Below are 15,148 nucleotides of genomic sequence, written 5' to 3'. Positions count from 1 at the left end.
CTCCCTCTCTCTCTCTCTCTCTCTCTCTCTCTCTCTCTCTATCAGTCTCTGTCTGTGTGTCTGTCTCTCTCCCCTCCGGATCTCCATACGGCTGAAAACGAGTGGAAAGGAAGGCTAGAAGGAGAGGAGCTGAGCTTGTTGCTAGTCCACTTTGGCTGTAGATGGAGGAGTGAAATACTGGTCCACCATGACCTCCAGAAACCATTCATATTCTATTAAACCCACCATTAGTTTAGTTATGATTCTGAACAGAAACATCTTTTTCTGTGGGAAACCTTAGTGAGAATAGAGCTTGTATGGAATATATGAATATAGGAGGATCAGGTATCTTTAACTCAGCTCAACTCAACTGTTTTTAGAAATAAATTAAACTAATTCAAATAGTTGTACATAGATATTTCAATAAATGATCCCAATTGATCATATTTCCATGAGGAAATAAAGTTGTGATTGTGATGAAGATTTGAGTGATGAAGAGAGACACATTTTTATTCGTTGGCTTTTAACTCCATGTGAGTTGTGTGGTCCTCTGATGGCTCTCACTGTTTTATTGTATTTTAGTATTTATTATTTTTATCTATGTTTTATCTTTTTAAACCAGATGCTCTTATTTTGTTTTACAATATGTTACATTCATTGTTTTGTATGTTTGAGCTTTCTGTGCAGCACTTTGGTAAATTTGTGTTTGTAAAATGTGCTATACAAATAAAGTGGATTGGATTGGATTATGGACAGTCATGTCTTTAACATGACGTTTTTCTGATCTTCTTTTCTTTTCTAATTTATAATACTTTTAAATGGTATTGTTCCACCTGCATGTGTTGCTCCAGCGTGTTCTCAGTCTTGGATATGTATGGATATGTATAAATATTCTCGGACCCTCTCCAGGTATGAATGGGGCGGTCCGGGCTGTCGTCCGGATGGGCATCTACGTGGGAGCCAAAGTCTACTTCATCCACGAGGTGAGGAGGGTTTCCTGTCTGCAGGGGGCGCAATCCCAATCGGAATCACCGTGGTAACAAGAGTCATGTGATATCTAATCGAGCCAGACACACCGTCATTGGTCGACAAAAAATACTGAAACTAAAACAACAATTAGACAATCAAAATGACCTATTTGATTATTGTTTCCCTTTTGTGGACTCTTTCTCTGTGGGAGGAGTTTAGAAGAAGCTTCTGATTGTGTTTTTAAATGTGTGTGTGTTTTTCTTTTAATCATAGTTTGCTAAATAGCATCAGAAAAAGATGACCCCTCCCCCCCCCCTCGATCCGGAGAGTGTGCACAGGCTTGCGTAGTGTGTGAATCCACCGTTTACACTGACCTTGGATCAGATATACATATAAAGAGCAGCAGGCCATTTAGAAGGCCTTTGTGTCTTTAACTCCTCTCAGCTCTTTTTTTAAATGCTGTACAAACCCCCCCACGCAAATGAGCATTAATCAAATTTGCATGAGGAAATATCATAACTTCCTAACTTGCCCGTTTCAGAGAGGCATCCTTAATGTCACACTACAGTCTAGGTCATACGCAGTGTACCCACTAAGAAAGCCCCCCCCCCCCCCCCCCCCCCCCCCCCCCCCCCCCCCCCCCTCAAAGTCCCATTCTAGCCTATGTATACTGTGTGTATATACATACAGACAGAGTACAGTACATACCATATACTACAGTAAATTAGACAACCGCCCTGCCACACTACAGCTATTCCAGTTACTCCCCATTAAACCGAACCTGTAAAAAAGAAAAAGACTCTGCTGATGTTTATCTAGTTTATCTAATATGATTAGAAATCAGAAAAGAAAAGCAACAATACAGTCCTGTTTGATTAATATCTCAGAGTTGTTCGATATGGAATGGCTGCCACAGTGACGGGGCAGGTAGAGCCGGTCTGGTCTCAGTGTGGACACAAGTGGATTACCAGAGGCAGACTTCCTCCTTCCCTGGCTGCACCGTCATCCCATCAGTCTAGAATAGCCAATGAGCTGGGAGCAGTAACAGCTGAGTGGTGTGATGATGCCTTTGTCTGGGTTTGGATCCACGTGCACATCAGTGTGACTCAAAAAGTGTGGACCCTAAAAGCATCACTAGCAACTAAGGCGGGCTACAGGATTCAGTACTTTAATGCACCAACCGAATTGGCTCTAAAGTATCGAACAATGCCTCGTCATTCAATACAGAGTCAGCAAGCCAATGAGCATGCAGGATTCTTCTACCAAGCTCTAATAATGTCTGGGATTGGCTTGTGACGGGGCTCATGCAGTCCTGGTATTGGTACCGGTACCTGTTTCCAACGTTTTTGAATGCTATCAGCCGTACTAGCTACCAAAAGGTTATATTTGAGTTCTCTTAGGGTGATATTGTTTTTAAAGAAGTCATGTCATCTGTGCTAAAATCATTTGCAGATTAATTTTCAACAGAATATCAACTGACTGCTATTTTGTGCTGATTAATCATTTGAACTGATTAATCATTAATGATGTTACGTCATTTACCAAGCACCCACGACAGACATACCTGATATCAGCTCCTTAAATATATAGATATAAAATATCTTGGAGAAATTGTTATTGTGTAAGATTTTAACTATTTTTTGGGACTAATTGATTACTTAAATAAAAACCATATCACTGACAGATTAAGTGATTATAAAAATAATCTGTAGCTCAGGATGAGATTAAGGGGACCCCATAGTCCCAGATATTGTTCCCCAGGTAACCTGTATGTGTGTCTCGTCTCAGGGGTACCAGGGCATGGTGGACGGCGGAGACAACATCAAAGAGGCCACATGGGAAAGTGTCTCCAGCATGTTGCAAGTGGTGAGCAAAGCTTTCTGCTGCTGTTTCAGGCCACACACTCCTTCTCAATACAGCTGAATCAGGCTGAAACAGAGCTATCCCTGTTTCCTCCTTTGTGCTGTAACTCTACCAGAGCCAGTGGAAGAGGGACTTATGGGATTTCAGATTGTAATGTACGTTTTCCTCAGGGCGGCACCGTTATCGGCAGTGCCCGCTGTAAAGAGTTCCGTAGCCACGAGGGCCGCTTGAAGGCCGCACACAACCTTGTGCAGCACAGCATCACCAACCTGTGTGTGATTGGTGGAGACGGCAGTCTGACCGGCGCCAACCTGTTCCGAGAGGAGTGGAGCGGCCTGCTGGAAGAGCTCCTCCTACAAGGTGAGTGCTCACTGCGGGGCTTCAGGCGACTGTTCATAGGACGGCGCTCTTAATCGCACAGGTGTAAAGAGAGTGGATCTTCTTCCTCTCATGTTGTCAGGTCTGATTGATAAGGAGGCAGCCTGCAGGAACTCAGAGCTCCACATTGTTGGCATGGTGGGCTCCATTGACAATGACTTCTGTGGCACCGACATGACCATCGGCACCGACTCGGCACTGCACAGGATCATCGAGGTGGTGGACGCCATCATGACCACCGCTCAGAGGTGAACCCGTCCTCACAGCAGACGAGTAGAGACGAGTAGCCATGTGACACTGTAGCAGCAGAAGTCAAAAGAAGACTAGCTAATACAAGACACAACGTTAAGGACCATGACCTGTTTCAGATCAGTCCACTGGGCTCCACTGACGAGTGCTTTTTCTTCTTTCTGACATGTTCTCTGGGTTTCACTGTTTTTCCAGCCACCAGAGGACCTTTGTGCTAGAGGTCATGGGCCGGCACTGCGGGTAGGCCTTCATCTTGTGTTAGAGTACATCACTGGGACATAAAAGAATATATATGTACATAGGAATGTGTATTCTCTTTAAGTTAAATATGCCACTACATAAACTAAGTCTCAATAACCAAACAGTCATGGCTCAATAGAAAAACTTCAGTATTTGTGTGGAAGTATTGATAAGTGAGGCTCATACATGTGTGTCACAGGACAAATATCAAGTATCGTTTACAGTACAGTAAAGATACTTATTAAAATAAGTATGTGTGTGTGTGTGTGTGTGTGTGTGTGTGTGTGTGTGTGTGTGTGTGCAGATACCTGGCCCTGGTCAGTGCCCTGGCTTGCGGAGCAGACTGGGTTTTTATCCCAGAAATGCCCCCAGAGGATGGCTGGGAAGACATCATGTGTCAGAAACTGTCTGAGGTAACACACACACACACACACACACACACACACTGTTGACGTAGACACTGGCCAGTCTCTAAGTATTCCTGCTAAGTCTGTGAGTCCTGTCAACCATCATATCGTAGAGTGTTTGAGGGATCACCTGCAGAGATTTTGAGCCCCTCATGCACCCAGACTTTGCCTGAGGGACTTACCAATAATTCATAACTCGGAGTAACCAGGGGATGCCCAAAAGTGTTAAAAAACAACAACAACATAGCAAGGAGGAGTGGCCCTCCTGTTTTATCCAGCCTCTGGCTCTCCGTCACCAGGTCCCGTCTTGGTTATAAGGCCATCCTTCTTACAGAAGAAGTAGAGCACCCCATCTGTGGGTCAGTGAACTCAACCTTTCCTATTTACTCAGACCCCTAGAACTAGAATGCACCTTTAAACAAAGTGCAAGTGGGAATTTTGTAATAGGTTGTTTGTAGATGTAGATTGACATTTAATATTATCAGAAGTCCCACACATGTGTGTCATAAACACTACCATCCCACTGGAAACGGTATTAATCAAAGTCCATGAGGGAAATAAAGACTCAGGCATGGCAAGCACTCTGGTGGGACTCGAAACCACCAACCTGAGGAGGCACAAATCAAAACACACCTCCACCCAAATGACCCCGAAGGGCATCAGGAAGGGCACGCCAGCAGCTAAAGGAGCCCCCTAGTAATGCTAGCCATGGTGCCACGGCGACAGCTCTTTAGAACTAACAACTGAAAGCATACACGTACATACACACACACATACACACACACACGCGCACACACACATACACACAAACACACACACACACACACACACACATCTTTGTGACTTTCCAACACATTCTGACACTGATATCAGATAATCAGATGATTTGAAAAAGGATTTAGCATTTTTACTATGTAAACTACTGTTATATTATTATATTATGGTACAGATGATGCTGACTGATGACCTTTCAGTAGAACCTTTGTAGTGAGTGTGTCTGTTGTCATCCAGAGCCGATCTCGAGGTTCCAGGTTGAACATTATTATAGTAGCTGAAGGAGCCATTGACAGGAAAGGCCAGCCCGTTACTTCTGATTGTGTGAAGGATGTGAGTAGAACTCAGTGTGAAACGGACGCAGAGGAGGAAACAACAGAAGCTGGACTCAAGAGTTAGCTTGTAGTGATTTCTCAGTATTCTTTCTCTTTCTTGTTCAGACACTTGCCACATTCTGAGAGATGCTTTATATTTAATATTTTTGCATAAAAAATTCCCAGCTGAATGCTCATACTTTCAAGCGGTTTATTTTGAATTATGTCCATCTTTGAGGGACATGTTGATGCTGTAAATGAAACGGTCATTTACCCCAAATCTTGGTCTGGGGGGGGCAATATGATGCTCCCCAGAGCCACGAACTTCCACTGTCTGACACGTATCTGTTACTTTGCTATAAAAATTTATACTTGAGTTAAAGAGTGGAAATGTTTTATGAAGAAGGAAATTCATTCAACACAGAGGACACTCATTCTAGTGAGAGAGACTCCATGTAAACCAGTCCTGCATGGTATCTTTATGCTAACCCTAATGTCTTCTGTCCTACCAGGAGTACAGTAGGTAGCAGAATGAGCTTTCCTTTGGGCTGCCAGTCATTCTGTGGAGGGTTGGTGCATCGCTAGCATGGAGCCGTCGTCCACAATGTGGCAAGGGCCTGCTGCAGAAAGACAACCAACCAAGGGCCTCGGTGTTCTTTAGAGACATGAGAGTTCACCAGTAGTTGATCTGAGATTATCCTCCATTACCAGATCCAGCTTTTGGCAAAGCAAAGCGTTTTCTGTCATGTTTTCAAATGCTTTTGCTTCTTTACATCTCTCTAGAATCGGGCTGATAAGAAAAGGCTGAACATTATTATTGTAGCCGAGGGCGCCATAGATTGCCACAACAAGGCAATAACTCCTGATTATATCAAGGATGTAAGTACGTTGGAGACGCCCGCTGAGTCACAGACCCACTATCCCTTTTTCCCCATCATGCTTTGCTGTTGGCTCCCTTCAGAGCAGAAACACACACAGCAGAGTTCTATGTCCTATGTGTCATCGCTGTGTGGACCTTTCACATTTTTTGCATGTTTAATGCAAGTCATTTTTTATTTCCTTATATTTCTTTTCTAAACTACCTCCTCCCTTCTGTTTCTTGATTCCATATATCCATCAGGCATTTAGAATATCCTTTAGCACCTTTTTCCTTCTGTTCTTTTTCATTAACACGTTCACTTCTGCCACCACATCAGTTTTCATTTGCCAACATGACAGGGAGCGTTCTGCTTGATTTCTACTTCTGTTTTTTTCTTCCAATGCTTGACACTTGTATGTTCTCTATTATTCCTGCATTTTCTTAAGATTGTTCAAAATTTTTAGATGATAAGATATCTTACAATGTAATGCTGTATTAATGCTATATTAGATGAATTACATGTGATTAGATTTTAGTAAGGATATGTGCTTATGTTATGATAAGATATGATAGAAGATATTACATTATTGTCTGCAGTTCTCACCTTATGCTATCATCCCACTCCCCCCCCCCCCCCCCCCCCCCCCCCCCCCCCCCCCCCCCCCCCCCCCCCCCCCCCCCCCCCCCCCCCCCCCCCCCTCCATATCCAGCTGGTAGTCCGCTGCCTGGGCTTTGACACCAGGGTCACCATCTTGGGCCACGTGCAGAGAGGTGGGACGCCCTCCGCCTTTGACAGGATCCTGGTAAGCCACAGTGTCGGTAATACTTCCTACTCTGTGGAAGGCTTTGTTCTCCTCATGCAATGTTTCATCCTCGAAAACCCCCTTACATGGTTATTACGAACATTGGAGATGATTAAGCTGATCTCTGAATGACCTTTGACCCTAACAGGCCAGTCGTATGGGCGTGGAGGCGGTGCTGGCGTTACTGGAGGCCTCTGCCACCACCCCCGCCTGCGTTGTGTCCCTGGTTGGCAACCAGGCTGTTAGGCTGCCGCTTATGGAGTGTGTTCAGATGGTGAGCTAGAAAGAGAGTGTGTGTGTGTGTGTGTGTGTGCATTGTGAAACACAGAAAATGAGATTGCTCCCCCACACATCATACCATCATATCTTATACCAGGCAGATTTCAAGTATTAATCACCTTTTTTGAATTATTGGTAATTGGATATTAATCATATTGGTTAGAATATATATAGATATTTTTTAAAGTGTCACCTGAAGTAAGCACCAGTGGGAACAAATCAACAACACACACAGCCAGCAGACCCAGAACGCTGTCACCACTAAACAAGTCAAGGCCGTTTTTGAAGAAGCTCGTCTATGTTTCGTCATCAGACCCAAGAGGTACAGAAGGCCATGGATGAGAAGAAGTTTGAAGAGGCGGTGAGACTGCGTGGCAGGTAATATTTGACTCAAATTCTTTTGATATGGTCAAATATCCGATTGATTTGCCTTTACACAAGTTTAAACTGTATATGAAACAAGTGAAAGGCTTAACCACAGCTAATGAAGAGCTAGCCCCTCTACAGCTGCGAAGAAGTCCTTCTTTCCACCTGTTTCATCAGAGCTCCTGTATCATATATAAGATGTATTTCCTGCACAGATTCCTTACTCTCTTATCTGCTTGGTCTGGTTCAGACTCTAGAGGCTTTCTCCACAGCAGCAACAGATCCCTGTGGATTTCTACATTGGCTAACTTTGTCATCTGCAGGAGCTTTGAAAACAACCTGAGAACATACAGACTCCTGTCCTACCGCAAAGCAGATTCTGAACTTCCAAATGTAAGTCCCCTCCCAACCAAATAAACAACAATCACAATGGTTATTTCTAATGAACAAGATTATCACAATTTTAATTATTCTAATGTATTTTTTCACCAGCGGCTGTGAGAGTTGTACGGTAGCATAAGGTACTTCCTGGTTAGATGCCTTGTGGGTGCTCCCGTGGTTTTGTGTTTTTCTCTGTCCTGAGGGAGAGGAGGAGGAGGATGAAGAGCATGTATTTGATAAGTAATGAGGCTGCATCTGAGCAGACCCTGGGTCAGCTTCTACAGGCATGGTCCACAGAGCAGACGAGCTTAACTAGTGTTTGTCCCTTTGGCCTCAAACGACCTCATGTGAGGACGTTGTATTAATACAAGTGGATTTCAGCTTTTTACTTATTATCTAGTCTATTTGATTTTCAAGGACTAAACTTCTATCAGGGCTTATTATTTGACAGAGACAAAATTAAATATTGGAACACAGTGCTACAAAATGGCCGTCACTCTGTCTGTCATGGCTCTGCTTAGAAGAGTCGAGCCACCGGCCTCCCTGTCAAGGACCATCTCAGCGTTGGCCGGGATCTGCTTCCACTCAGCGTGAAGTAGTCCTCCTTACAGCGGAGTGGAGGCGGTGGCGGTGAAAGTATTTTTGCCTATTCATAACTCAACGTGGACAGGGTCCGTGCTCTCTGTTAAAAATAGGCCGTGGGGGCGGAGCCTCGCGGCTCTGGGTTGGGAGCTTTAACCCTTGTGTTGTCTTCCCGTCAAACATCAAGCTAGTCTTAGTTTTTTGGGGTCAAAATTTGAACTTACTTTACTTGTGAAGAGCGTTGTAGAGAACCATCCACTTTATTTGTTTAAATATTAGTTTGAAAGAAACCCAAATCTCTGATATACAAACTGGGTCAAATTTGACCCGAGGACCACAGCAGGGTTAAATATGGTGTTATAAATAAATATGAGAATCTCTAGATTTGGGAATCAAACCATCTTGAGTAACATATATGACACTTCCTCTGGTAGGACACACGCTGTGAAGGTGCAGCAGACACTGATGACATTAGTGTGGAAAACTACACCTTCCAGTGATCTCCAGGTTTTAGATGAGTCCTTGCTGAGTTTAGAAACTTTTATTACATCTAATTTAGCGAGCCCTTTCTCAAATACCTTTGTTAAAGTGGTTGTCAATCACACATGCTCACTACTTTAATTTGGACTGTAGAGATGTGAGCCTACTATTGGATTTGTATGATGGATGGATGAATGATTCGAGTTTGAAGGGCAAGAACACTTTGCGTAGTAAAGAGAAAGCAGCTGCTGCTTCGCTGCTTCTGGTGGCAGCATGTGGCTTCCAGCATGCACGGGGATCTGTGGCTGCTCCGCTCCGCTCTGAGGCAAGGTGTCGCCTGGCTCTACAGCAGTTAAGGACACATGGATGGCCTTATCAATCACAATTACCAAATAATCCTGTGGTGATAAAAGTAAGAAGTAGTGAGTTTTGTCTGCCTGCTGCCGGCCTTCATTGCTGATGAACCTTCTTCTTCCACTCATGCTGGGATGTACAGTGAATGTGAGACTTCTGCCTGAGGCGGGAAGATGACCTTATTAAATGTGAAGAAGCTCGGGGGTGTCATGGCCATACTGACGCCCAGTGCCAGGTTTGACTTTCTCCGTTGTGTGTATTCTGAGTGTACTGTGTGTGTTTGTGTGACATCACTAGAGCTCCTTTAACGTTGCGGTGCTGAACGTCGGCGCCCCGGCAGCAGGTATGAATGCCGCCGTGCGTTCTGCTGTCAGAGTGGGAATCACCGAAGGCCACACGATGTTCGCTGTCAGCGACGGCTTCGAGGGATTCTACAAGGGACACGTAAGAGACAGCGTGATGTACACAGTGCACCTGTGTAGTGGACATATTTAGTTACAGTACACATGTAATCTCTATTAATGTGTCCGAATAAAGAAAAAATCAATTCTCAGAACCCAAAGACGGTGTCTTCAAATGACACGTTTTGTCTGAACAGTCCAAAAGAGAAAATATGTCCAAATGAGAAAACACAAGCAAAGTTAAACTAAAAGCGGCAACAAGAGAACGTTTTGCTTTACAAGTGGATTACACTCTGTTTTTGTTGATTCATTTTCGGATCATCCACGACTACATTGTCTAGAATTAATGGCATTTTCTTCCTGTTAAAAACTCTTTGGATTTTTTTTAACTCTTTTAGAAAGTATTTTTAATATTTTATTATTTCACAGCAGTCAGTAAAGATTTGTATTTGTGATGTAATTTGGAGAAACAAGGAGAGATCTCACCATAGAAAATCTTACCCATGGTGTGTTATATATCTGCATCACCTAATCTAAAATCTGAAAATACTTGTTATCTTAATACATCCACGGTTGGCTGCAGTGTGCTTGTGCATTCTTTTGTAGGTGACCTCTTGTCCTTCAGCATTCACCTACTTATCAGAACCCTGTAAAGAAATGTCACGGTGCAGGTCCATGAACAGCACCTGAAATCTGCTCTAATCTAATGTGATCCTGGCCAATAACGGTCTCAGTATTGTGAAAAGTTTATTCAGCCTAAATAAATATTCCAGCCATGCTGCTCCGGGTCGCCATGTTGCTCAGGTATGCACAGAAGCTTAGTCCCCTGAACGTAACACGGCTGGCAACGAGGCAGCAGGCCGCCAGACGCCACTGCCTGTCCTCTGGGGCTGCCTTGCCGTCACTCTGCACCTCTCTAAGGACACCTCATGTGTCTGGACTGCCTGCAGTGCTGAGACAGGGCTGTCCAGATGAACAGTGCTACTTAGTGTAAGCCAATTACTCCCCTCTCACAGCAGCTGTACTGGGCCATGTAAGTCTCGGCTGGACCTCTCTGACTGCATGCATGCTTCCACACACGTCCACTCGTAGCGGTCGCTGGCAGAGAGCTATGGAGCGAGGAGAGTTGTCCATGAAGGATTAGACCTGATTGGAAAGTAGGACACTGGTCATCATGTGGAGCTGCTGGGTAAATGGAGCTGCTGTACGCCGGCACAGTGTTATATCCATATTGCAACAATGATGTAGTGTTGGCAATGATATTTTAGATAAATATCAGTTCCCAGTGAAGGATAGAGAAAATGAAATAAAGAAATTCCAGCTATATACTCATTATATTTACATGCATGAGCAATAATATTGTAACGTTAAAACAAATCTACAATTCTTTAAATGATTTTCCCTGAAAGGGTTTCACAACAGAGTTTGTGAGAAAACTGAGTTAGTATGTGCTTATGTGTGTTATTATCTTTATAGGCAACATATGTAACAATATCTGGACATTTGATTTCATCACAATATAAATCCAGTGAAAGAAGATACATAATCCTTTTGAAATATTGCCCAGCCCTACAGCACAGTACAAGGACAAGACTACATCCTGTAACACAGGACAGGACTCCGCTGAGGAAGTGGCTTTAAAGGATCACCCTGGTAGTGGTGCATCTTTTAGTGCTTTATCACTAATTCCAAATGAAATGAATGTGTTCCTGTTAGTCCAGTTAATCATCTGTCATCAGTAGAATGATCACCTCAGTTCATACAAAACGTTGAATATCTGCAGAGTAAAGTAGTTTTACTTCCAAAGGATGAGAATGGCAGTGTGAATAATGATGCCATCTTCCTGTTTCATAAAACCAGATCAAGGAGATCAAATGGGGAGATGTGGGGGGTTGGACCGGCCAAGGAGGCTCCCTGCTGGGGACAAAACGGTGAGTCCACCTGATAAAAGCTGGAGGTGTGTGAGTGATCTGGAAGGATTATGCTGTACATCTTGTTAGTAACTTCAACTCTGTCATTGTCGAAGTGTCCTTGGGCAAGACGCTGAACCCCGAGTTGCCCCCGGTGCTGCTGTGAATGTGTGTGAGTGTGTGTCTGATGAGCAGGTGGCACCTTGTACGGCAGCCCCGGCCACAGTGTCTGAATGTGTGTGATGGTGAATGTTTCCTGTAGATGTAAAAGCGCTTTGAGCAGTTGTTAAGACTGGAAAAGCGCTATATAAATACAGCACATTTACATTTCAACCTTTTCCTTTCTTTACATAATGTAATGGGATAAGTTCTCCTGCTTCTTCCTTACTCTCTCAAATGGACCCTTGTTTTGCATGGTACTCATGATTTCTACCTTTAAATATCAGTTAAGTAGTATCTCAGATAGGAGGTATGAAAACACCCCCCCCCCCCCCCCCCCCCCCCCCCCCCCCCCAGGAATATTAATCTGGTCTGATAAGGGCTGGGCCATCCGTCAGTTTACTGTACATCAAAAATCTCTCTTCCTTGCATGATTATGGATTTCATATATGGTCAGTGTGTATGTAACTGTACCCTGACTGTTCGGGGTCTTAGGGCTACGTTAGCAAGCCAGTTCACTGCTGTCCTTTCTAATGCCAGGACTCTCCCGGGCAAACATCTGGACCAGATCGCCGAGCAGATTAAGATCCATAACATCAACGCCCTGCTGGTCATCGGGGGATTTGAGGTATGGAACTTTACTTTATTTTTTATTTTTGTGTTTTACCTTGATTTCCCAACATGCATCTTTCTCAACATGGTTTATCTTATCCCAGAAAGAAAGAAAAAAAAGATTGTTCCATGATTTTTTGTGTGTGCCAATATTTTTACTTCTTTAAACTTTTAAAAATAGTTTTTCTGAAAGCTAAAAATAATTGTATCAAAGCAGAAATTCTTGATTAATTTGAAAAGTTAAATTGAATGATCTCCATTGGTCAGCGTAGTTGGACCTGTACTACAGCATTAATAATTCTTCTCTCTCAGTGTTTTACATTCACAGACATGTCTTTAACGTTGTTAATTTGCCTGATTTCATTATGCAACATGTCTCATCGTCTGTAAAACCATATTTTCAGAACACATTTAACTGTTACAGGCTTTCCTTTACCGTCCATATATAGTTATTACTGTAAGGCCAAGCTGTGAATCCAAAGCCTTTTGATGATTGATTTCAAAACTCAAAATCAAAAAGATGCCCCAACGATGGGTTTATATTCATCCGTAGAGTGAACCTGGATACTACGTGTGCATGTTGCATTTTGGGCCGGAGAAATTCCCTCACTAGTTAGAAGGATTTTAGAAAAGAAAGTCCAGCGGTTTGGGCAGCTTGGCCAGAAAATGAACATTGTCTCCCTCCCTGTCTGTGTGTGGAGCTACGTCCTCTGTGTGTCTCACGCCGTTTGTGATTGGCCTGGCTCTCTCCTCTTGGCTTCTCCCACCAGTACAGTCCCCCCAGACCTTTGTGTTGGCCCCTCCCTCCATTGGTGACCAACCTACCTACCTAACGTCCTATTAAGTGTATGTCTTCGCTACCTGTTCCTGAACACACCCAGACACCAGACACTGCTACACACATTACAGTTCAGCGCAGTTCTAGGGGGATTTGGGGTCTTTTGTGTCAAAGATGTTAGGATAGCTAAGTCCTCATGTCCCTGTCAAGACCTTGGCGTTAGGTTGCTTCATTTTTTCATCCCATTCCCGCTGTCTGTAAATCCTCAACAACAATAAGATGCTGACTCTCACTGCTGCAGGCCTACGTGGGATTACTGGAGCTGTCGGCTGCACGGGACAGATATAATGAGCTGTGTGTGCCCATGGTTATGGTCCCCGCCACCGTCTCCAACAATATACCCGGGTCAGACCTCAGCATTGGCTCAGACACCGCTCTGAATGCCATTACTGACGTAAGTGTGGCTGGCTCAGAGTGTGTGTGTTTGAAGTCAGACCGGACACACACACACATCGTCCAGCCTGCGGGGGTGTGGGGCTTCGCTGATTTACAGCTCGCGTCCAATTATTAACCCACAAAAAAGTCTGGAAATTAATTTGACAAATTAAAGCAAAACTCCAGCAACTTATTGACAAAAAGGATTTTGATAATATCAGCGCTGTAGTGTCAGTGGGCTGTAATATGTTCAACCTGTACAGACCTGACCCCCCTGCTTTAATATAAACACACCCTATCATAGTGTGTGTGTGTGTGTGTCTGTGTGTGTGTGTATAGTGGTACACATTACAAGTATGAAAACAGAAAGTCAAACACAATACAGACTGGCAACATATGCTCAGACAAATATGCTAAAGGATATGAATGGCTGAAGCACACACAGTGTTTTTTAATCTTGAAATCGCGCGTTATCCAGCTGATTCCTGAGGTAGGTGTTGCAGCCACAGACAGGCCCTACAGCAGCAGAAACCCACTCACTTTACCACAGCAGCTGCTGGGATCCAGCAAATAGACTCCTCCAGCAGTAGTACTGGTTGTTGTTGGAGGCGAGCTAGTCAGCGGAGGTCCCAGGTAAGTGCTGGGCATGCAGTGATATGGTGTGGCATGTTTTGGGGTGTGTGGCCCTGCTGTGTTTGTTTGGCAAGCAGAAGTTTGTCGAACTTGCTTTCTGAAGTCCACTTCTGGACAGTGACAGGGTAAAATGGTCCAGCCTAAGTCTGCATGCTGTGTAGGCTTGTCTAAGTCCAGCATGAACGAGTCCAGTGACCAGTCCAGCCCGGCTAGTGTTTTGGACAAGGCCAAGCCATCTGTACACTCTTGTACATAAAAGGAAACAGCCTCTGGAGACCCGACCCATTCTTTATCTCGTTCCGTCAACACCGCAATGTGTCGGCCAGGGTGACCCCCCCGCTACTCCCCCATCCCATCTCCTCCTAGCCAATGGAAAGCCAAAGCCCCCCCCCACCAGCACCTGGAGAGAGCCAGCCAGCAACCACACACACACGTGACAGAGCTGTACTTTATGGTCTTAGTTGAGTTCAGGACCCCCTTTTCTTGTGTCCATCCCGGTGGGGAGGTGCTGATGGTTAGACCTGACAGTATCTCTAAAACAGAAAATTACAAAAAACATTTTTCAGGGCTGGGAAAGCTCCAACAATGGCATTTAGGTTATCTTTCATCAACTCCTTGGAGGTAAAGCTCACCATGTAACCCTGGTTGACCTGGGAGATATAAACCAGCATCGGCTACGCCCAAATGGATCTGGTTCCCACTCAGAGATAAGTTTTTACATCTTTAATAGTTTGCATGTCTTGTGTTAAAACAAGATGTTTGTGAAACAGCTCCTGAAATGAATACTAATAAAATATATACACATTGGACACAGCTTTAGTTACAACCCAAATAATTAGAATATGAAGACCCAAGCCAAGGGAGCCACTGTGCACCAGGAAGCGTTCTGTAAAACACTGACAGCAGCACAGAGATGTAGTGTGTCCCCTGGTGGTCTAACCAT

General features: G+C 44.2%; 1 protein-coding gene across 6 annotated transcripts in view; it reads left to right on the top strand.

Moving 5' to 3' along the window:
* Nucleotides 1-15,148, top strand: part of LOC117954131 (ATP-dependent 6-phosphofructokinase, platelet type-like) — a 25,322-nt gene that overhangs the window by 1,744 nt on the left and 8,430 nt on the right. For 2 of the 6 annotated variants that reach the window (XR_004658747.1, XM_034887662.1), the window contains exons 2-15: nt 889-962; nt 2,737-2,814; nt 2,982-3,171; nt 3,272-3,437; nt 3,634-3,678; nt 3,983-4,091; nt 5,957-6,052; nt 6,743-6,835; nt 6,984-7,109; nt 7,428-7,492; nt 7,804-7,873; nt 9,575-9,721; nt 11,539-11,609; nt 12,288-12,375. Coding sequence is in view for 5 of the 6 variants with exons in the window: in XM_034887662.1 (XP_034743553.1) it covers nt 889-962; nt 2,737-2,814; nt 2,982-3,171; nt 3,272-3,437; nt 3,634-3,678; nt 3,983-4,091; nt 5,957-6,052; nt 6,743-6,835; nt 6,984-7,109; nt 7,428-7,492; nt 7,804-7,873; nt 9,575-9,721; nt 11,539-11,609; nt 12,288-12,375 (1,418 nt within the window). In the remaining variant the exon portion in view is untranslated. Of the gene's footprint in view, nt 1-888; nt 963-2,736; nt 2,815-2,928; nt 3,172-3,271; nt 3,438-3,633; nt 3,679-3,982; nt 4,092-5,096; nt 5,193-5,956; nt 6,053-6,742; nt 6,836-6,983; nt 7,110-7,427; nt 7,493-7,803; nt 7,874-9,574; nt 9,722-11,538; nt 11,610-12,287; nt 12,376-13,438; nt 13,592-15,148 lie in introns of those variants that run through there. The other 4 variants (XM_034887664.1, XM_034887666.1, XM_034887665.1 and 1 more) reach the window with 4 other exon arrangements.

Source organism: Etheostoma cragini, chromosome 12, assembly GCF_013103735.1.
Source record: "Etheostoma cragini isolate CJK2018 chromosome 12, CSU_Ecrag_1.0, whole genome shotgun sequence".
Taxonomy (NCBI): domain Eukaryota; kingdom Metazoa; phylum Chordata; class Actinopteri; order Perciformes; family Percidae; genus Etheostoma; species Etheostoma cragini.
This window is presented reverse-complemented; position numbering and strand designations above follow the sequence as displayed.